Here is a 23,880-nt window from a genome sequence, read left to right as displayed (position 1 = left end):
TGAAGAACTTTGGATTTGTGGAACAAGAAGTGTAGGAAAGTGTTACAATGGAAAGACAATGTTATTTCAGATTTAGAAAGCTGGACTGATGGTACACGTTTGCTCTCCACTTATGAATTGGTTCTCTATGTAATAGAAAGACTACCCAATATTACTCTGCATGATGCATAATGCTGTCTTTACAAATTTAGGGGTTTTTTCTCTATGATAATGTTATATCCTTTCCCCTCTTTTATATTTTGGGTTTCTTTAATCTGAATTTTTGTCTCCTGTTCATTTTTTGTATATTAAAGCAAATAAAACCTGTGTTTTTTTAAAAAAAGCCCACAGTGACAACTCTGTATGAACTGAGATAGGAACACTCATTTTAAGACAATGAGTCAGACATCCTTGTTTTAACTACAAAACCCATTCATATTTCAACTGGGCTTTAAATGATGATTAAATACAGAACTGGTCTGAATAAATCTTGGCCATTGTTGGGTTCTACAGTAGTTTGGAAGACAAAATTAATCCCAATTCATGCACCACCAGTTTAGTTGTGGCATTCCTTCTTTCTTGCTCAAGGCATCATGAGACAAATTAAATACTATTAACTGCTCCACCAGTAATTTCCAAATTTTATTGCAAGAAACAATTAAAAGCTCCAGTAAGCCCAAAGTATGCACTCATAGGAGCAGTTTCCATTGGATGAGGAAGCTATATGATTCACTGCTCTGGCCTTTTCTCTTTCTAATCAGTCTCTGTTGGAGCTGGACAATTATCCCCTGCCTGTGCGTGAGAATCATTGAATGAAATTTGCTTTTGACACAGAGACATATCAAAATTATATGGCTGCAGAGAAGGCTGTTGATGACATCACTTGATTGATGCCCTGGCTTTCTTCTTCCTTACTGCCTTCAAATAAGGAAGTCCACCCAAATGTTAAAAAAAAAAAAAAATCAACGAATTAGCTCATGCTAATGATAATTTTACATATTTTTTAAAATAAACTGTTCTGTATCTTTGTCTGAAAACTGTTGCCAGTCACAATACACAGTAAGAACAAATAATCTGATAGAAAACAATTCCCTAAGTTATTTTCTAAGATATTGGAGTCCAACATATGCAGGGGCTACTGCCATTTTTTTTTTTTTGCCTTTCTATTATATATTTTTATTGTTCTTCTTATTTGTTGTTTCTGTTTTTTTACAATTAAGTTTGCTGCTTATGGTTGCCTCAGTGAGACGGGCAGCTATACAAATCAAAACAAATCAAATCATAAAAATACATAATATTGCCCGGGTTTGAGATTCCTGGAAGCGCCTGCTTTGCTTCTGTGGGAAACAGGACGTTGGTCGGATGGATGGCCTTTTGATCTGACCCAGCCAAACTCTTTTTATGTCTTTATATAAATGAAGCATGTTTCCCATTTCAGTTTGAAAACTGTCTCAATCCTATTAAGAGTCCAAATAAAAGTAATATATTTATCTAGCTTAATGTCAACTTGTGTATTGCTTATTCTACTCATGCTAACCTTGGTGTGAGCAGAAAAATGCACGTCTGCCACCTTCCTTTTAATCTGTGTTTCCTTTATGGCACTAAAACATGGTAAACTATCCCCTTTAAATTCTCATCTTCAAATTTTCCCACATTACTTTATGCATTGTGAAATTAAGCAATTGCATTTTTGGTAACCAGACAGTGTATGTTGTTGTTGTTTATTCGTTTAGTCGCTTCCGACTCTTCGTGACTTCATGGACCAGCCCACGCCAGAGCTTCCTGTCGGTCGTCAACACCCCCAGCTCCCCCAGGGACGAGTCCGTCACCTCTAGAATATCATCCATCCATCTTGCCCTTGGTCGGCCCCTCTTCCTTTTGCCTTCCACTCTCCCTAGCATCAGCATCTTCTCCAGGGTGTCCTGTCTTCTCATGATGTGGCCAAAGTATTTCAGTTTTGCCTTTAATATCATTCCCTCAAGTGAGCAGTCTGGCTTTATTTCCTGGAGGATGGACTGGTTGGATCTTCTTGCAGTCCAAGGCACTCTCAGAATTTTCCTCCAACACCACAGTTCAAAAGCATCGATCTTCCTTCGCTCAGCCTTCCTTGTGGTCCAGCTCTCGCAGCCATATGTTACTACAGGGAACACCATTGCTTTAACTATGCGGGCCTTTGTTGTCAGTGTGATGTCTCTGCTCTTAACTATTTTATCGAGATTTGTCATTGCTCTTCTTCCAAGGATTAAGCGTCTTCTGATTTCCTGACTGCAGTCAGCATCTGCAGTAATCTTTGCACCTAGGAATACAAAGTCTTTCACTGCTTCTACATTTTCTCCCTCTATTTGCCAGTTATCAATCAAGCTGGTTGCCATAATCTTGGTTTTTTTGATGTTTAGCTGCAAACCAGCTTTTGCACTTTCTTCTTTCACCTTCATCATAAGGCTCCTCAGTTCCTCTTCACTTTCAGCCATCAAAGTGGTATCATCTGCATATCTGAGATTGTTAATGTTTCTTCCAGAGATTTTAACTCCAGCCTTGGATTCCTCAAGACCAGCTTGTCGCATGATGTGTTCTGCATACAAGTTGAATAGGTAGGGTGAGAGTATACAGCCCTGCCGTACTCCTTTCCCAATCTTAAACCAGTCTGTTGTTCCGTGGTCTGTTCTTACTGTTGCTATTTGGTCGTTATACAGATTCTTCAGGAGGCATACAAGATGACTTGGTATCCCCATACCACTAAGAACTTGCCACAATTTGTTATGGTCCACACAGTCAAAGGCTTTAGAATAGTCAATAAAACAGAAATAGATGTTTTTCTGAAACTCCCTGGCTTTTTCCATTATCCAGCGGATATTGGCAATTTGGTCTCTAGTTCCTCTGCCTTTTCTAAACCCAGCTTGTACGTCTGGCAATTCTCGCTCCATGAACTGCTGAAGTCTACCTTGCAGGATCTTGAGCATTACCTTACTGGCATGTGAAATGAGTGCCACTGTTCGATAGTTTGAACATTCTTTAGTGTTTCCCTTTTTTGGTATGGGGATATAAGTTGATTTTTTCCAGTCTGATGGCCATTCTTGTGTTTTCCAAATTTGCTGGCATATAGCATGCATTACCTTGACAGCATCATCTTGCAAGATTTTGAACAGTTCAGCTGGGATGCCGTCGTCTCCTGTTGCCTTGTTATTAGCAATGCTTCTTAAGGCCCACTCAACCTCACTCTTCAGGATGTCTGGCTCTAGCTCACCGACCACACTGTCAAAGCTATCCCCGATATTGTTATCCTTCCTATACAGGTCTTCTGTATATTCTTGCCACCTTTTCTTGATCTCTTCTTCTTCTGTTAGGTCCTTGCCATCTTTGTTTTTGATCATACCCATTTTTGCCTGGAATTTACCTCCAATGTTTCTAATTTTCTGGAAGAGGTCTCTTGTCCTTCCTATTCTATTGTCTTCTTCCACTTCCGCGCATTGCTTGTTTAAAAATAATTCCTTATCTCTTCTGGCTAACCTCTGGAATTTTGCATTTAATTGGGCATATCTCCCCCTATCACTGTTGCCTTTTGCTTTCCTTCTTTCTTGGGCTACTTCTAGTGTCTCAGCAGACAGCCATTTTGCCTTCTTGGTTTTCTCTTTCTTTGGGATGTATTTTGTTGCCGCCTCCTGAACAATGCTGCCAACTTCTGTCCAGAGTTCTTCCGGGACCCTATCTACTAAGTCCAGTCCCTTAAATCTATTCTTCACCTCCACTGCATATTCCTTAGGAATATTAGTGAGCTCATATCTAGCTGATCTGTGGGTCTTCCCTAATCTCTTGAGTCTGATCCTAAATTGTGCAAGAAGAAGTTCGTGATCTGAACTACAGTCAGCTCCAGGCCTTGTTTTTACCGACTGTACAGATGTCCGCCACCTTTGGCTGCAAAGGATGTAATCAATCTGATTTCGGTGTTGTCCATCTGGTGAAGTCCATGTATAAAGCCGTCTCCTAGGTTGTTGGAAGAGAGTGTTTGTTATGCAGAATGAATTGTCTTGGCAAAATTCTATCAGCCTGTGTCCTGCTTCGTTTTGTTCTCCCAGGCCATACTTACCTGTAATTCCAGGTGTCATTTGACTGCCCACCTTAGCATTCCAGTCTCCTCTGATGAAAATAACATCTCTTTTAGGCGTGTTGTCCAGTAGGTGCTGCAGATCCTCATAGAACTGCTCTACTTCAGCTTCTTCAGCATTTGTGGTTGGGGCGTATATTTGGATCACTGTGATGTTAGATGGCTTGCCCTGAATTCGAATTGAGATCATTCTATCATTTTTTGGGTTGTATCCAAGCACTGCTTTAGCCACTTTACTATTAATTATGAAGGCTACTCCATTTCTTCTGTGGTCCTCTTGTCCGCAGTAGTAGATCTGGTGGTCATTTGATGTGAAGTGGCCCATTCCAGTCCATTTCAGTTCACTGACGCCCAGAATGTCTATCTTTAATCTTAACATCTCACCAATAACCACATCCAATTTGCCCTGGCTCATAGATCTTACATTCCAGGTTCCGATGGTGTGTTGATCCTTAGAACATCGGATTCGCCGTTCACCACCAGCACCGTCGGCCGCTAGCCGTCCTTTCGGCTTTGAGCTAGCTGCGTCATCACGTCTGGGGCTAGTTGAGCTCATCCTCTGTTCCTCCCCAGTAGCATTTTGACCATCTTCCGACCTGGGGGTCTCATCTTCCGATGGTATACCGACATATCTCTGGTTGTACTGATCCATTTAGTTTTCACGGCAAGAATACTGAGGTGGGTTGCCATTACCTTCCCCAGGGATCGCATTTAGTCTGACCTCTCTGTCATGACCTTCCCGTCTTGGGTGGCCCTTCACGGTTTAGCTCATGGCATCATTGAGGTGCTCAAGCTCCAGCACCACGACAAGGTAACGATCCTTTGCTGAAGAGACAGTGTATATGTATATTATAAATGTCTTTAAATTCTTTCTCTTGGGAAGAGGGAAACCACTCTGCATGGTAGATTAAAGAAAGCCAAGAACTGAACTTGTCTTTTTAAAAGCCAGCTAATCTCTTTTTAAAACTAGATTTAGTCATTTTTAAGTGGAATCATTGAAATAACTTAGACTGAAGAAAGTTTTCTTTCTTTTTTCAAATACAGAGCAGCCTTAAAATACAGAGCAGCATTGCAAGTGTAACTTTACCCCTGCAGCTCCTATGGAAGACTTTGTTTTCTGCTTCTGCTGAATGGAGAAAGATGCCAGGACTGAAAGATGGCTGTCAGGAGGCCCAGGCTACCTAGACATCAGCAGGTCTATACATCCGGAAACTGTCTTAAAACACCGAGACTGAAAACACTAAGGAGAAGGGTACGGAGGGAGCTAAAATGCAAGGAATTCTCTTTGTGGAGTACATTGTGGATGGACTTTTCTTGGCCTATAGAGATGGCACTTTGGACAGACAGAGATCTGTAATGAACAATACTATTAAAGCAAGAATCTTGAGGCCCATACCCCAGGGGCCATATTTTTGTAAGCAGCAAGTCTATCAAAACTAGCCAGCAAAACAATTTTTCTGTCTTGGGACCTCAATTTAGTCCTGGAGTGATTAACCTCTCATCCTTTTGAGCCTACTCCTTCAAAACTGCTATATTTTCTTTCTGTTAAAATTGCTTTTGGGCTCCATCAGCTTGGCTGTAAGAATTTGTGAACTCAATTTTGTGTCCATGAAAGAAACGTATTTGTGATCTATGAAAGAAGAAAACTTCTCTGACCCCTAAAGTCCTATAGGAATAAAGCAACACCCTCCCCCTTTCATACACACAAGACACTGTTCCTTCTGCTTGTCTTTTTGCCCAGATAATTTTCAAGTTTTTTAAGAACAAAATGGATGGTGTTAGAACACTACAGAAATCTCAGTTTCATATAAGCATATGAAGAAATGACTTCTGAAGAAATGCCTTCTTGGCAAGGTAGTCCAGGAGCTGTTGTTGGCTTGAAGGATTGTCTTGGAAAATGCATCAGTTTTCTAATTTTACAATATAACACTGATTTGTATAGCAGTACCTACAGAGCTAAGGATGAATCTATAAAATGTAGATGCTTTCTCCTACATAAGATTTTTTCCCTTCAGCTTCCTCAACTGCAAAGCCAGTGTTGAAAAATACATATTATTTAACATTGCCTTAGTAAAGGAATGGGATAAAACTGAGACTGAAATGAACATAAAGCAAGTATGTTTAACTCTCACATTGAAGTTTCCTATTGCTCCCTTCCTCCTCTCCTCCGTATGCCTGAAGTCTAGTCTAGTCTAGTCTAGTCTCCAAATCTATGGACAAGATCTGGGATTGTAAGGCTATTAATAATTCATTCCCCTGGCATACATAATAGCTCTCAGTAGAAGGACACTAGTAGATCCAACTTTACAGGTCTAACACTTTCAGCTTCACCATTATCAGTGGGAACTGCTTAAAAGCAGCAAGATTTATGATGAATTGTTCAACAAAGTTTTCATTCAGTGCTGATCAAAAATCCAGCATAGATGAAAGAATACATCATTAGAACCTCATTCATTTTGCAATATCCTGGCAAAAAGGTGAATATATTTTCTCCAATCGAACAAGTAAATATTCAAAGAATTCTAAGGCTAAAACAGACCAAATTCCATTTTCAAATGATATCTATCTGTCTGTCTGTCTGTCTATCACAGGATCTCTCTCCCTCTCTCACACACACACACAAAATGTGTGCACGAATGTGTGTTTATATGTGTGCGTGTGAGAGAGAAATCAAAAGTGACTCATTCTATTTCTTTTCTCGTTAGAGCTGCTAGAAATAATGCCTGCAGAATCCTTTTCAACAAAAGGTCATTTATGTCAATGGACAGCACATAGAGGATCAGATCACCTGCGGTAATTGCAAATTAATGCTCTACTGCTAATGCATTAACTACACACTATTGATCTACAATTGAATCATACAGGCTGCTCTGAAGTGATTTTACTTTAATATTTTTTGTGCTTTTATGGCATTTTTCATAATGCAATTTCTCTTTCAACTGGAGTTTTCTATAATTGTCTCCATTTTTAATTTCCCATAGTAAGATGACTTTTAAAAATGCATGTCTCTGCCTCAAAAGCCTTTTAAGAAAAAACATACACCAAAGGGAAAGGTGTAACTTGGTGGAGCACATGCATATGGGAAGAGGAGATACATGAAAAGAGATGAAAGTCTTATTTGTCAAACCAAAGATTTAAGAAAAAGAGCTCACTTAAAAGGAAAAAAGGTATGTTGAACTGGGGTGCAAAATTTTGTTAAGCATAAATAAATCTAAATATTAATCTCCTTTTTGTCACAGAAATACCACTAATTTGGAAATCTAAAGTATCTAAAGTCGTAGGAGTCTGACACTGCTACCCTTGTGTTTCTTTCATCTTTACACAGCAATGGTTTTAATTTTTCATAGCTTTAAGGCAAAACAAATATCCATCCCATTTAACTACTGTAAAAAAAACTGTGTAAGTTAAAAACTTTAAGGAAGAATCACAATATGTTTTGTCCATGTTTCATCCGCGATTTATTCCACCACATCAAAATATGTTCCGATTCACTGCTGGCTAATTTTAAATTAAGTGTTCTTTTGTTTGTCCAAGTGTCAACCGCCTGGTTATATCAGATAGAGGAAAAATACCACAATACTTTTTAGTAAGCAAACTCAAAAGAAAGCCACCAGTAAATAACAAAGTCAAAAGAATGTGATTAAACACTGTCAGAGAAAGTAAACTTGTTTCCTCAAAAAAAGAATCTAATTAATTATTTAGTACTTCTCTAAGCTCAAATCATACGATTTCTAGAGCACTTCCCAGAGGCTGTAGATTTGCTGGATCTCCATTTCCTACAGTGACATTCACTCTTGGAGAGGAAGATATGCCCTGGAAAAGTTCTTCTAGAAGTGATATTCTTTAAAGGAAGAAAAACATATCCAATCATCAAACAAACAACAACAAGGAGCTGCCATGCCTTAGAACCATTGAATCACAGAGCTAGAAGGGATCAGGGAAGCTATCTGGTTAAACCTCCTGTTCAGTGTAGGACTTTCTCTGGAGCTATCAGGATTAAACTTAGAATCTTCTGAAGGATGCCAGCTTTGCCAAATCCTGAATCTAATGTGGGAATCCTGAATCCTCTGAGGGCAAAATTCTGGGTCTACCTTCTTGTGGCCAGGAGAACCTTGCCAACACCAGAGGAAGGGTCCAAACCGGAAAATACTATACCAAAAATAGTAACAGCTATTTCAGCAGTGGGGCATAGGGATGTGCAAAATGTTTCAAATTGTTTCATGCCTGAAACACTCCATTTTGAGTTTGAAAAGTTTCAGGTTAACATGTTTTGTACATCCTTACAAGGCTGCATTTACACTGAGGTATTTTTCTAAATTGCTTGATGACTCGTTATAGCTGGCTGGCTGTAGTTTTGGAAGCTCTGGCCTTATAAACCATTGGACTAGTTAAGAATGAAGTTGGCAAGGACTTCCACGAACAGAACTGACAGTGGAGGCTTTTGGGGCAGGGGGGCTTGGGCAGGCTTTTTCCTGGAGCCCAGAGCTTTTCCATGAATAAAGAAAAAGCTCAGAATCATCCCATCTGCCCTCCAGCAACGTCATTTTGTAGCCAGAGAATCACAAATAGCATTCACGATGATCCGGTAAGAGATGACGGGAGGCAGGGACGTCACCATTTCCACGCCGCACTGTAGCCTTCAAGGGACATTAGGTCAAGCCACCCCATTTCTAAACTACCCAATTTATTTTTTTAAGTTTATGTACCCCAGGAGAGGCTTTCTACAGCAAGAAGAGGACTCTCTTGGCGCTTGTTATTTCTGATTAAATTTAAAAAAATCTTTTTGAGTTTTGGCTTGTTTTCCCATTTAAAGAATAAGGAGGACTGCGAGTGAATAATTGCCTCCCTGTATTATTTTTGTACTGAATTTAAAGGAACTAATATTTCCTGCACGTTGAATTTGCTGTTTTGAATCTCCAGCCTTCTGTTCACTTTCCTTGAGAGCTGCTTATTAGCACACTTTCCCTTGTTTCAATTTCATTTGGAAACGTCTTATTAACTCATTAACTCCTATCTGCGAGAGTCAAGTCTCTAGGGGGCGTCATAATCTACTGCCTGAAACATGGAGTTTATTTATTTATCAATCAAATTTTGCCACCGCCTATCTCCCCCAAGACAGGGACTCTGGGCGGTTTACAATAAAGCTAAAAAATTAAAATACAATAAATCCACATAAAATACATAAAATATAAACCTTTGTTAAACCTTAGTAACATTATTTCTATCAGATCAAACCATTTAATCATTAAAACCCAAAATCAAAACTTTCTTTTTTTTCTGACACAACCAAATAGTCTAAAAGTGGTTGCCAAATAGAAACAAATCCACACACAGTATTTTCTCTTATCAACGCTGTTAACAGTTCAAGGAGATTCTCTCAGAATTCCATTGTGAGCTTAAGCAGACCTACAAACAGATTTTGTCTGATTCCTGTCAAGCTATTCTGCAAGATATTCAGGACATTAAGGAAAATATTTGCTTTAAAATGTGTCGACTGGCTGAAGATGTTATGGAAGAAGTTCAAGATTCCAGCAAAGACAGAGATGTCTTTGACAGTGAGACTGAAGTTTTTATTGAAAGGCCAGATGAAGATTACACTTCGGTGAAGGGGTTGAAGGGACAGTCTGGGTTCCAGATTGTAAACTGAGTTGTTTTTCTGAGGGAATATTATGGGAAAGAAGAGGTTGTATTCTATGGGAGGTTTTCTGCTGAGAACTCTGAGTTTTTAAGGGGGGCAGTTGGGCTGCTTGATTTCTGTATGAAAAATGCCTTGTGTATAAAATGGAGATATATAAAATGTCTTGGTATATTTTGAAGTGGGGTAAAAAAAATTTGAGAATGTTTAATTGGATTGAAACTGAGGTTTTTATGATTTCATTTTTTTTTAATGATTTGGATTAAGAGTTTTTGGATTCTTTTTAAGGTCTATTTGATTCTTAAGATTTATAAGGTATCTATAAGGTATAATAATAAATGATTTTTTTTAGGTTTTATAGGTTTAAATTTGCTGTAGTATTATTAATTATAAAAGTAGGCAATTTATATGTTTTTAAGGTTTGTTTGATTTGTAAGATTTATAAAGTATCTATAAGGTATAATAATAATTGTTTGGTTTTTTAGGTTTAATAGGATTAATAGGGCTAAGATTGTAGTATTATTAATTATAAAAGTAGACAATTTATATGCTTTTATAATTTGATTTTTATTATAGTGGACAGAAGTATATAGAATAGTGGTAGGAAGGAAATAATTAAATAAATGTCTTTTGGGGGAGGGATTTAGAGATTTATATATTTCTTTTTTTTTTTCCTAAGGAGAAGGAGCAATTGCATTAGTGATTTGTATATGTGCTAATGAAAGGATTTATAGAAATAATGTGATCTTGGTTTGATACAGAGTAAGGGATTGATTATGGAAATTGCTGTATATTCTTGTTGTTGAAAGTTGGAAGTCACTTCTTTATGTAATCTTCAAAATTCTTTTTCTTATGTTTCACACTTTTCCCTTTTTTGCTTTTTTGTAGTTTTTATCTTTGTTCTCAAACTTAATAAAATTATTATAAAAATAAAAAGAATGAAGTTGGCAAGACAGGAAGCAGCAGTTCCTAGCCTCATGATAATTGTTGTGTGAACACATCCCAACTGCTTTCCATGGCCTTGAAGAAAGCAGGGAAATATCCACTAACTTGGAAAGGTAGGAGGAAAAAACTAGGATACACATACATACATACTTTGATTGCTCTGAACTGTAGCAGGCAGATCAGATGTATACGCCTTGATTTATAAATTATAACAGAGTAACTAATCTAGCTGAGTTATTATTCATGAACCTTCTTTCAAGGGGTCACTTCCTAAATAAAATCTGAGTGTCTGAATTCTCAGTAACTGTTGTTGTGGGGAAAACAGGAGGAGGAAGGAGTATTAGGTATGTTCACTGCCTTGAGTTGTTTATAACAATAATAAAGGCGGGATAGAAAACAAACAAACAAACAAACAAACAAGCGTTAGACCAACTGCACACTTCTCTTGTAGGAGCCAGAACAGTCTAATGTTTATCTGCAAGAAGGATAAAGATACAGCACAAAAATTCCAGTGACTACTCTACTTTCAAATGAGAAACCTATACATAGGCAATTTAAAGCAGCAACTTTCGTATTTGTTTTCTTGCACTTTTTTTGGTTATAGGAGAATAGGACTTTTTTTTTTTTTTGTGAAGGCAGAGCAAACAGCATTTCTTGATTGTTTTGGAAACAGCTACTAGATTTCCTCTCAATACGTGAATCAGCTTTCACAGTCGTATTACTCTATTGGTCTCTGAGTTCCCTTCATTTACTGAAGCTTTGATGTTCTGTCATACCCCTGGCACAGAAATCAGCATGGGAGGAAGAGAGGGATCAGGAAGAGGCACCTAACAGACTTCGTTCTGATGGAATGAGCCTCAGAGAAATCAAGCTGAATTATGCCCCACTGATTCTGATTTTGCATCTATATACTCAAGTTGCCTTTGAAATAAATTGTCTTTTCAAAGAAAAAATTCTTGCTCCCAAGTAGACAATCTTCTGCTATCAGAGTTGACCAGTGCCTAATATGTTTGGGTAGAGGCTGGCAACTTTCATTGTATAAAGAATCTTCCTATGAATAACCGAGCCTTGGAACAATTTTTGTGACAGCCTAACTTTGTGCACCTTGACTCCAATGAACAAAAGAGCCTAATCTTCTGTGCCTTCATTACTAGTGGCATCTTACTTTTGGGAAACCTTGACCCTTTGCTTGTTCATGCTTGGTCAACAGATGCTTAGCTGCCAGCATGAACTGTTACTTAGGATAGGACTGTAATAAAAACTATTGACCTCAGTAATTGACCTCTGCTAATATCAACCCCAGACTGTTAACAATTTTGCTACAACCTTGTGGGCCAGAAGACTCCTTACCCTACTTTTGTGAAATATATTCTCAGCTAACTCAGTGGTGGACTCTTTTAATGTGTGCTTGTGAGATACCCACATTCTGCATTCCTAAACAACTGCTTAACCATACATAAGATGCTCTCTTTGAGATGAGTCTACAGTACTCCTTCACTTGAGATTCTTCTCTCATTCCACGTACAATATTGCTCTGTTTGTTAAAAAGTAACCAGGATATAGCTAAAGTTAAGCACGTTTATACCTTGTTTGCTATAAGTGGGATAACTAATTATTTGCTTAACTTTCTGTTCTTGAAAACAATGGAACATAAAGATGCTCAAACTGGATTGATCTGTGTATTTGTCTGTATGCAGAAAATGGATATTCCTGCACAAATGGCATTGAAAGGAACAGGAGCTGTAAAAGAAATCCTTATATTAATTTTATTGGAGCTGTAATAAGAAGCCAGAAATGTGATCATCTTAAGAAAAACATTTCTGTTATTATACTCTACATAAAATTATCCTGCCTTGAAGTTTTTGGTAATAATTTTGCAAAAAGAAAATGGTTGATCTTCTCTCATGCACTAGAGTGATTTGGTCTTGCCTCACTAATTCCAATACTTGTGATTCTCCAAAGATATAAGAATGCCAATCCATTATATAGGTTCCTTTGGCTCTTGATTCTGTCACATTTTAAAAATGTATAATTATAAGCAAGTTTTGGATAAATTAATAATAAACCCGTTCACCCATCTAATCATTCTGCCAAGTTATACATTAATAAACTAATCAAGATATCAATTTTTGAAGTCAAATCAAAATCCTTAAGCAAGTTGGAAGGAACACTATAATACATTTCAGCTAATCTAACATTTTAATGGAAACCTTCAGAGGCCGTGTGACAACTTGTAGGAAGTTATATACTCCTTTGGTTGAGGTTCAGTTCTAATTAGTAGTCATAAATGAAACCAATGGAACATTCCCCTGCTGATCATACGTCTTTCTCCTTTTCTTTTCATATATAAATACTGCTCTAGATCAGGAGTACAAAATGGGGGGAGGGGAGAAGTTTTGTTTATAATACTTTCAGAACTGAAGTTTCTGACAACATTAGCAACTTTTATTTAAATGTAAGAATCTGTACCATAATGTAATTTTATCTGTGGCTAGAGAATTATATATTTAAAACATTAATTTAAAATTTGAATGGAAGCTATATATGTTTGGCTCAAGAACAGCCTTACCTTTTAATTTCAATCTGTTGTACCCTAAACAATGTCTGCAGCTGTCGAAACTGATGTTTTTACAGATGAACTTTCAGATGTTTGCCAAATGTTACGCAGTGTTGTTGTGAGAGTTTTCATGACATTTCCAAAATCTTGCAAGATTTGTGGAATTTTTTTCTTGTTGCCAGAAAAAAATGCCACCCCCTGATTTAAGGCAACTGATACAACTTTACATCTAGCCTTAAACAAACAGATTTCATCACTTTGTTTTCTGAGCTTTGAAAAGAAAAAGAAGTATTGTTAAAGCATTGGCAATCCCACGTCTTCATATTTGAATCTGTTTTTCTGCCATTCCTATATGACCCAAGTGTCTGTATTTCACTAATTGAAATAATGATTTAATTTCCTGGTGAAAGTTGCAAGAAGGAGGTGTTAAATGTTCCTTTCTGACCATTTCTCCTTCCAACTTTTTTTTTAAACCAGTGCCAATCATTAGCCTTTTAGGTATCAGACAAAATGTGTGTTGTGACATAAGATTTGTTTCGTCATTTGCCCCCCCCCCCATTTCTACCACATGATAGGCATCCTGCATTCCTTTAATATTAAAATTTGCTCAATACAACTGAATGGAAGCAGAGTGGTCTCCTCCAAGTCTGATATTCTGCCCCAGTCTTCAGCTCCCTATCTCAGCCTTAGGCTAGTTGTTCTCTCAAGTAATGAAATTATGGAGGATAAGAGTCTTTAATGAGACCACAACCTTCTGTTTTGCTGTAGTCTAGCCAGATGGCACCTTGTCCATAAACTCTAAGAATCATAGAATTTGAAAGGGGCTTCAAAAATTATATAGATCTATCCCCTGCTAATGCAGGGAATTTATTGTCCCTAAAGATTATCATTTAATCTGCTTTACCAACTTGAACATAGGAGATTTGACCTCCCCTCAAAATATACTGTTCTACTAGCTTCTACCACCAGGAAATTCTTTTTATTTTACAACTGTTTCCTTTTCCTTTCAATTTATGTTGTTGAGATCCTACTCACCGAGCCACAGAAAACAAGTTAGCTTCCTCATCTACATGATGGTCCTGCTAATATTTGAAGTTAAGTGTAAATTCTGTACATCAAAACAGTATCATTACTTCATTTAATCTAGAAATTATGCTTCTTTTTAGCATGTGATCTGGTAAAACCACCAGTTTCTTTTAATTTGTACTATTATCAAGTCATTCAGTGTGAGTTTGTACATCTGAGTTTTTTTTAAATTTAAATGTAGAACTTTATCTTTGTGGATATTAATTTTCTTAGTTTTGCCTTATCCCGCCTTCAAGCAAGCTCTGTTTTGTTTTTTAATTCTACAGTATTAGGTATCATACCATCTGTAGGGCTACCAAACATGGGCTGCAAAATCTGATGACTGATAGAAGGATTCTGGTAACATGTTTCCTGAGTAACACATTTTATTAAAAGGCATAAACTTTTGTGTTGGTTGGAGATTTGTTAGTTGGAAAAGGTGCTAGCAGATGCCTGACTTTTACCATCATAGACTACTCTAGCTCTCCTCCTACTGTGCTAGACAGAAGGTTAAGAGTTATTTTCCATATACCTCTTTGCTACAATCCAGTGGTCATCCAGATTTTTTCAGCCCAGATCAAGAAGCCCTATTATTTGCAGAGACAATTAACACCTTCTTTTTTATTGTCACCCAACTAATTTATGACAGTGTTAACCATTTTGGAAATTAGAACTCTATTAACACCCATTTGGGACTGGGACTGATGAAAAACAATTGATGAACACCCTTTTTATATGTTCCAAATCCATCTAACTGTAACATTGCTAGTCTATATTTTATCAGCTTTCCAAGAAGATTACCATGAAATAACTTGAAAGATAATTGTCTGAAATCAAAATAAAATAAGAACATTGTTGAATTAGACCCAAGGCCTATCAAGTTCAGCATGCCTATGGGAAGCCTCAGGCAGGATATGAATATAAGAGCAAGATTCCTATTATGTAGTCTTGCAACTGATATTAAGAGCAATACTATTTCTAATACTAGAGGTACTATATAGCTATAATTATTATTACCCATTGATAATTTTATTTTCAATAAATGTCTCTAATCTCCTTTTAAAGCTGTCCAAGGTTTGGCCAGACCATTACTAATTAAATGGGTTAATAACATAGTACTTTTTTATCTATCTTCATTCTCTTTTTATCATTATATACACTGTATAAACACAGATGCTATTATGAAAGAGAGGAAAACCTCAATTCACTTTTTCTACATCATCCATGATTTGAATAACCTCCCTCATAAACCTATTTACCTGTTTTTTAAACTGAAATAAGTTATACATTTTATAATTTCTGCATAGGATAATTGCCGTCGGCACATTATTTTTCTATTTTGATTGCCTTTTTCTGTGCTTTTTTCCAGTTCTATAACATCCTCGTCAGTGTGCAATAACCAAAATGTACATAATACTTCCTTTATAGAGCCACCAGATATTTACAAAAAGTCTTTATAATATTGGCATTGTGAGATTGTTTTAGGTTTCATGTTTGCAGTTATTAACTTATCCTAATTATGCTTTACAATTATTACATTTTAGGTAATTTGTTTCATATTTTATTCTTATCTATTGCTAGGCCAACTGTAGCAGAAAGATAGAATATAAATTAAATAGACAAAGGACAACAATGGCTCAGAAAAGGAGAAGAAATGAAGGAAAACAATGTGGTCCAGATTTAGGCATCTTTCTCATCTCACTTTAAAGCAAAATCTGTCATTGTTTTTTTTCTTTAAAAAAGGACAAAAATAATACCTGTAAAACAGTAGCACCACTATGAAGAAATTGCAATCCGCTTTCAGCTGAGTCAATGCCTCCTGTTGCTAAGATAGGAAAACCAGGAAGAGCCCCAGCAATTGCAGAAACTGCTCGAAGAACTATTGGTCCGATGGCATTTCCTGTATAAATAAAGAGAGTTCATTAGTGAAGGGCACTGAGACTCAGACAAGACTGTCTCTGTCTCTTGCTCTGCTCCTAGTCTACCAATCATGGTAGACTCTTTTTTAAACCTTGAACTGCTTATCTGTACAACTACTTTGCTGTCTTTCTTCAAGACTCTTCCTTAGTACAGCATCTCCTGGTCTCACCTCCAATTTTCAAACTCACTAATGCATGTTCGTATACAAACACACATGCATGCATGCCTTCATATTAAATTTACTATTCATGGTCAGAACATCATTTAACACAAAAAGTGAACCCAGGAGATGTCTACTCAATGCTAAACCAAGAGTGGGATCCTCCAGAAAATGCTAAACTACAATGTCTGTCATTCCTGGCTATGGGTTGTATCTGAAGGCCCATAGCATCTCTACCTCCAAGTTAAACCTTATCACAGAACAGTGATATGCCATGCTTACCTCTGAGTACAGTGCAGGGTAAAGTGATGGATCAGAACAAAAATTAAATCAGTTGATTTAATTAATATTACTCCCTGTGAATCTAATACTTCTTCCTTCTATCTCATTTAAAATAGTAATTCAGAAGCAACCCTTGGAGGAGCTTGGGAACCACATTCAAGGCTTGCAGTCCTGGAGCATTGGGGAAGTGGTGGGGGCAGGTCTAATATAAGTAAATGACTAAGTGGATATTTGAATGCAGGGTCCCTCAGCTTGTAACTCTAACTGCTACTTGGGTTATCCTTAACTGTACTGTACACCCAATAAAGATTAGTAAAATATAATAGTAACTGCCAAAATCATTAACTGCCTCTTAAGAACGTATCTATCAGATCAAGCTTTCCAAGCATGTAAATGTTGGGAAAGCAAAAGCAGTCAGCAAGTTTGACTTGGAGGATTCTTATTGTCCAAAAATAGTATTCTATACTTTGGTGGATATAACCTGATAGACACACACTATTTTTATCCCATAGGAAACCTCCACAACAGGTACATCCATGCACAACACGGCTCCTACTTGTGGGAGGCTCCTGTAGCACTTGAGTGTGTTGGTAGACTCTACCCCTAGAATGCATTTGCAAAAGCCTCACTGTTGCATTTTGGCATGATGAGTAAGCAAATGGCCACACTGAGATGCCTCAAGTATTTGGAGAATATTTCACTGTCTTTAAAAAACAAACAAACACAAAACAAAAATCTGTTTGCTGATAGGATTTCTCAAAAGAACACTGAAAAATCTGTTATGTTGTCATTTTTGAAAGATGTTTCTTCTGTGCTTATTGCCTCCAGGAAAATGTCACCTCCTTCTAACAACCCACCATTTGTACAGTCAACATTGGTCTTTACAAACAGGATGTCTGACAAGCCCATCCCATCAATGCAACTTGCTACTGAATCAGCATCCAAATACTCAGACAAGCTGTCTCTATTGACATCTGCTCCTGATTCAGCATATGAATTATCCTCTAGGGTTATGCCACCTTCAGCTGCTTCAGCACAGATTCCTTCTCATTATTCACCTACCTGGCATATCCCCCATTTCCAAGACTGAACTTGCACCCAATCAGCATCTGCTCCAGAACCAGTATTCAGGCTGTCTTATAGGGACACATGTCTTAAAGGGACAGAGAAACATGAGCTACAAAGAAAGCTGAGATGATTTGCTTTGCATAGGTAGGATTGTGCAGAGAAATTATACCTCTTAGACAATCAGAATCATTGCTGAAGCCAAAATGTGTAGGGGTGGGAGGAAGAGAAAGGATGAAGCCTAATTAGGCACTTAAGTCCAAACAGCAGGTGGAAAATTATCATCAGCATAAGGCTCTTAAGGAACAGTGACCAATGTTTGACCAAAACTGGGGATTTTTTTTTTAAAGTAACCTTAAAGAGCAAAAGTAAAGATCATAGCAAAACAGAAGATCAAACGAGGAAAAGAGAGAGGGCAAAGAATTCCCAACGGGCCTTAATGGATGGCTTGATATTTGCAGTCAGCTTAACAAAATCAATCTTAATGAGAAAAGGAAGAACACAAAGAGGCTTCCAGAATTCATACTGCTCTTTCGCACTGTAGAGGATGCCTTTTTTTTTTAGATTTTCTTGCAGCTACTGAAAAATGACTAAAATCATGGTATGTTAGTGCAAGATTCTTTTTTCTCCTCCCCTAATGTTGTACAAGAAGCAGTGTTTAAAAATGGAACCAGTAATAAGCAGTATATCAATAATTCAGTGACTACCTAATTGGATGTCAGGAGGACTACAGACTTGCTTGGGCATTACTTGTGTGAAAGAGCAATGATATTACAAAGAAGTACAGGACTGTATGTTTCATCCCCGTCCCACAGCCAAATTCATTATTCTACTCCCTCAAGGGTTCATAAAGAGCTTCTGCAACAGAAAGGCTTTCATATACATGGAGGTGCCCTGCATGATCTCCAAATGATAATTCAGAAGTGATCCTGAAACATATGAATGGATGGGAGGAACTGCCAGTTCTTGAAGCTTGAATGCATAGCCACCTGACCACTTTTATCTGCAACACTCTTGCGTCCAAATTACATCTGAACAGATTCTGTGTGGCTAATAGAATGGGCTTATAACATATGAGGGAATTAGGTTCAGCCCTGAAGTTTTTCTTGAGTCCTACAAATGGCTGAGCAGTTTGGAAATTAACAGGATATAGAAGAGACCTCCCATTTCTAAAAATAATTCAGAAGCATCCCATCTGTTTAAAAAGAAAACAAAATCAGTTGAATCCAATAGCTGCTTTGGGCCAGCCCTTTAAATGCAAATCGGCTCATTTAAATTGAATGCTTTGATGCTTCAGAGCAGAAATCATGGAGAAGGTCATTATCTTATGCATACACATTGACATCTGCATCGTAAGTATGAAACAACTGATTCTAAGTACGTACAAAGTTCTAGAACTTAAAATACTGTACAGCACAGCCGTGCTCTCCAGAAGCTAAGGGCCTCTTTACACCTAAAATTTTGGTAAAGAGGCTTTAAAATGCTAGCATTAACATGATCACTGTATGACATAATCTGATTTGCATGCTTTACTTCTGCTTGCTTTCTTTGATTAGTTTTTTTTGGGGGGGTGGGGTATGTGGCTAATGGCAGCACAATCCTATCCACACTTCCATAAAAGTAAATCCCACTGAAGCTCTTACTTTAAGCCTTATGTGCCCAGGACTGAGAGCTAACTATGATAAGCATAACAGAAGACAGTAGGTGAGATCATAACACAATCCATTCTCATCTTGGATATTCTAGTAATCCTCCTGTTGGGAAGAAACAGGGGAGGCTGCTGTCCTCCTGTCGTGTTTGTGGGCTCTTGTGACTGTCCCACTGGCCAGTAATGGGCTAGGACCCTGTTCTTCCATTTGAATCTCTTCAGATTTGTCGGCTCGCAAGTCCCACCAGACCCAGCCTCTTGATCAACAGCAGTAAGATCGTTATCCTGCACATCTCAAGGGACAAGACCTGGGGAAGGTTGGGCCACTAGTCTGGCAGAACTCTTCTTATGTTCTTAATCCAGAAAACAGAGCTGTTTCATCTCTTACACATCACTATTTCCCCAAATTCTGCTCTGTCTCATAATTTTTATACCCATTCACAGATAAGTGAAAATACTTCACTTCCCCTTTCTCTCATTATAATAAAATTCACAGGCATTAGTAATTTTGCCATTAATTTCCTGTTTCCAAAATGTGTAACATGACAGCATAACAACAGAGGAAATAATATATCCTGATTTCCAGAGCCTTAACATGCTTCTGCTTTATACTAAATGAAGCAGGAATAAAAAGCAACAGCAACAACAAAAGTAGCTCATTATTACTCATTTACAAAACACGACTGTCCCTGCCCAATGATAATGGGCTTCAAAGGTAGCTGTTAATTGAAATAAGGATGAACTCTACTGTCAATGAACCACCAACAGACCATTGACTCCATAGTTTCTGCTACATATATGATTCAGAAAGTGAGTAAATTAACTGGTGCCCGGAACAAGTGGTCAGAAGTTTCAAAGCAGATGTGGTTCGCTAGAGCAGATGCAATGTTGCTTAGTGGGTGAAGGCTGCGACATAAATTGGAACCTAGTATGATTATGGTGCCTTGAGCTTAATGTTCATTGCACCATGTCTGGATGATTGCTTTCATCCAAAGAATGACAAATTCTCTTATTCATAGCCCATATACACATCACCCCATTTCTTCTCCCTCTATATCATGCTCTTTTCACCATTAATTTTGGAATTTAAAACTCTGTTTGGTTCTTCTAACCTATCAAAAGAAACAAAACATATACTGGAAAAACAAAAACAATATATTTCCCGCAATATCTATTGTCTAGAGTTCCTGGCATAAAAATGAAATTGGATCATAATTCTCAGTAGCATACTGCACACCACATAGCAAAACTTAGCTTTAATTTATTTATGTTATAGTAATTACAGCATGGATCTTCTTTGCAAAATTAAATTTAAGATTCATTCAACATTATATTAAACATGAACTAAGAATAAACTAAGGAGGCTAACAGAATATTAAATATACAATTTATTTTTCATGAACTGTGTGTAATTTTGGTTACTGTGCTGTTATTAAAAGAAAAATGAGTAACAGTACTATAACTGAGTATAGGGTTTATTTGTGTAGTTAAAGTGTGTGTCTGTGCATGAATATGTGTGCAAGCACTGATGGAATAATTGCTAGTACATTATACTTGTGTTTTAACATGTGTGCCAGTTGCTTATTGTCTACAAGTTAATTATTGCCTTTGACATAATTCAAAGTACTGATTATATTATGCTGAGTTTCAATGTATGCAATGGTTCCTTATTTTTGAGACAAAATGTAAGGTATTGATTACATTTGAAACTAGCTCTAAACTGCTTAGTCTCTGTATAACCTCTGGATGATATGATAGCATTGTGAGCTGAACCTTGACGTAGCAAAGGAATGCTCATCACCTGACGTAATTTCTTGTCAAGCCCCACAGCTACAATTCTTGCTCAATTACAGGCTTCTTTACCTTATGGGGCTGTTTCATCTGGATTTTGCACAAGTACCTAATTTACTCCTATACTACAAAGTAGTTTCTATGATGGATCCAATTGCAATCTGCAGTATCATTCAAGAGCACCCACTTCATGATATCACATACGTGCCAAATTCAAACAGAAAGACATACAGAGGATAATTCATAATATGCCTTCCCTATTAGGGTTTCATCAGAATTCTAGCTTTTTAGGAAGGAACCTCAGTGCAAGTTGGTTGCAAGGGATTGAGTGCTACAGTCCTATTTTTTCAACAAAATATGTGGGTTTTTAAATCAGTACCTGTGTCAAGCAATTACAATGGGAAATGCCCTGGTTTAAAAGGTGCATATTTTCATATCGATCATTAAAAAGAAGACAAGAGGAGCTAGACCACAGTGATAGATACCATTTACCAGTTAGTGGAACTAATTTACAATTATGCATATTTGGGATCATACCCATCTTCCAGCAAGATATGCTGGGCACAGCATGCAGTTATTTTGTTTGTACTAATGTTAATTGCTTAATATAAGTAATAAAATATAATTTTTATTAAATAAATGAAAATATCAGCATTCAAAATGGGAATTAATCTGAAAACATTTGCCATTCACATATTGTAAAATGTAAATGTAAATACTAATTAAGGCAGACCTTTTAAGGATTAGGGCAAACAAGCAAATAAACCAAACTCAATAGAGACCATTTCCATAAACTTGCAGTATACAACATGACATTTGGGAAGTGCTCACACAGGCCAATGTAAATATTTTAAACAAGATATTTGCATTCACCGTCTTATTTGGGATAATAATTCAATATTGCTTTTGCTCCTTTCCACCTGTAGGTGGCCTTCAAAAGCTGCACTTATCACATAACTCATTAGCAAGGTTTTCAGTACTGTCATACCCAGATAATTAGCAATTTATTTAAATAACCAATTTCTGTGGAAATAATTGCTATGGAATGCCCTGAACCTTCTTTTTATAAACTATAATAAAAGTGTTAAGATAATCCCTGACATTTGCAAATGCCATTAGTTCACCTTTCCTTTTGATAGTGCTATGGCTTTATGTTTAAACAATTACCCGATAAAGCATCAGCTTAATGAAACAGTGCAGCAAGCATATCTTTCAAAATGGCCAATGAATGCATTTATATGCAGAAGAAAACCAGTATACAGAAATTTGTTATTGGGGAAAAGAAAAAAACCTGGAAAGAGAGACTACTACCATGTTATGAAATGAAATCTAATATTACAGCCTAAAAATTAATCTCTTATTTAAGAATAACTTTCAGAATACGGAATTCACTATAGAAGTTAACAAAATGGGTATTTTTAAGGTATTTTGGAGATTCCCTAAGAGTAGAGTTACTTCTTAGTTACTTTTGTCACTATTATTGCATTAGGTTTAGTTTAAGAATTGTGTTTTCCCTGAAAGGATTTTGAAAGTTATAATTTGATAAGATTGAGAAGTCTTTATAAGAAGTAAACCCACTTCTATAGAACAAAACTTATCTAATTCTTGGGCAAATGGAATTATGGTCAAATCAGTTTTAAGTGACATGTGAAGTTTGGAGTGAACAGGATCAACAATAGTTCATGAAAAATCTGAACTCAACTTTTCTTTAGGCATATCATATTTAAGGAGAACTGTTCTGAACCATCCATCACACATATGGCATTTGTTTTGTATTCTTCTTATCACATGACAGTCTTCTACTATTAGCATAATATTTTGTTGACTTCAACTTTGGGGCATATAAAATGACTTCAGGATGTCTATAACTGGATGGAAAATGGTCTATGCATAATGTTAGACCATGCTGTGGGGGTGAAATTTGCCAAGCAGCCATAACCAATCAGAAATATACTGTGTCAGAAACATGTTACAACAAGCGTCATCATATATCTTTCTATTTTCAATGGCTGGCTGACTCTTTTCCTCTTCACTGTAACTGGAAGCTCCAGCATGATGTACTTCTTTCAGCAATTAGGCCTGGGCAAAGAATTCAGTGGGGCACTTTGCAAAAGTGTATTTGTATAAACAAAATGCCCTCCTCCAAGTACTGAAGCCATCACATCTGCTGAAAGGCTTAGCACAGCTTACGAAGCTGAGATTTGTCCACATATGCAGGCATACCCGCTTTGCTTCTCCGGCAATCCAGGGAAAGCATAGTCTGTACATGCACACATAGGAGACAACCTGGAAAAGCCCTCAAAGCAACCACAGTGAATCTTCCAGGAGACATTCCTGCCACAGTGGTTTGGGGAGGAGCACTTCATTAACTGTTCTTCCAAATGGTCTGCACGGACGTATTAACAACAGTTTTAATAAATTTAACATGCCGTTCTCTATATTATTCTTTATTTTCTGTAGATGGTTTCAATATGTCAATAAACAATCTCTTATGGTTTGGATGATGGATCTTTTATTTATTTAGATTTATTTAGTTATTTATTTCAAAGACTGATAACCTATCCACTACCCAAAATATCTTTTTAGACTTTGAACCGAACTAGCTTATGATCCCTCAGCAAAGGATCGTTACCTTGTCGTGGTGCTGGAGCTTGAGCACCTCAGTGATGCCATGAGCTAAACCGTGAAGGGCCACCCAAGACGGGAAGGTCATGACAGAGAGGTCAGACTA

At 37.2% G+C, this 23,880-nt stretch overlaps 1 protein-coding gene across 1 annotated transcript in view; it reads right to left on the bottom strand.

Annotated features, from left to right (window-relative positions):
- DPYD (dihydropyrimidine dehydrogenase) overlaps positions 1 to 23,880 on the bottom strand; it is a 643,333-nt gene that overhangs the window by 82,931 nt on the left and 536,522 nt on the right. Inside the window, exon 19 of the mRNA XM_063298272.1 lies at positions 16,041 to 16,183. Within this exon, the coding sequence (XP_063154342.1) occupies positions 16,041 to 16,183 (143 nt within the window). The remainder of the gene's footprint in view (positions 1 to 16,040; positions 16,184 to 23,880) is intronic.

Source organism: Candoia aspera, chromosome 3 (genome assembly GCF_035149785.1).
Source record: "Candoia aspera isolate rCanAsp1 chromosome 3, rCanAsp1.hap2, whole genome shotgun sequence".
NCBI classification, from domain to species: domain Eukaryota; kingdom Metazoa; phylum Chordata; class Lepidosauria; order Squamata; family Boidae; genus Candoia; species Candoia aspera.
The sequence above is the reverse complement of the archived record's forward strand: the minus strand, read 5'-3'. Positions and strand labels throughout refer to the sequence as shown.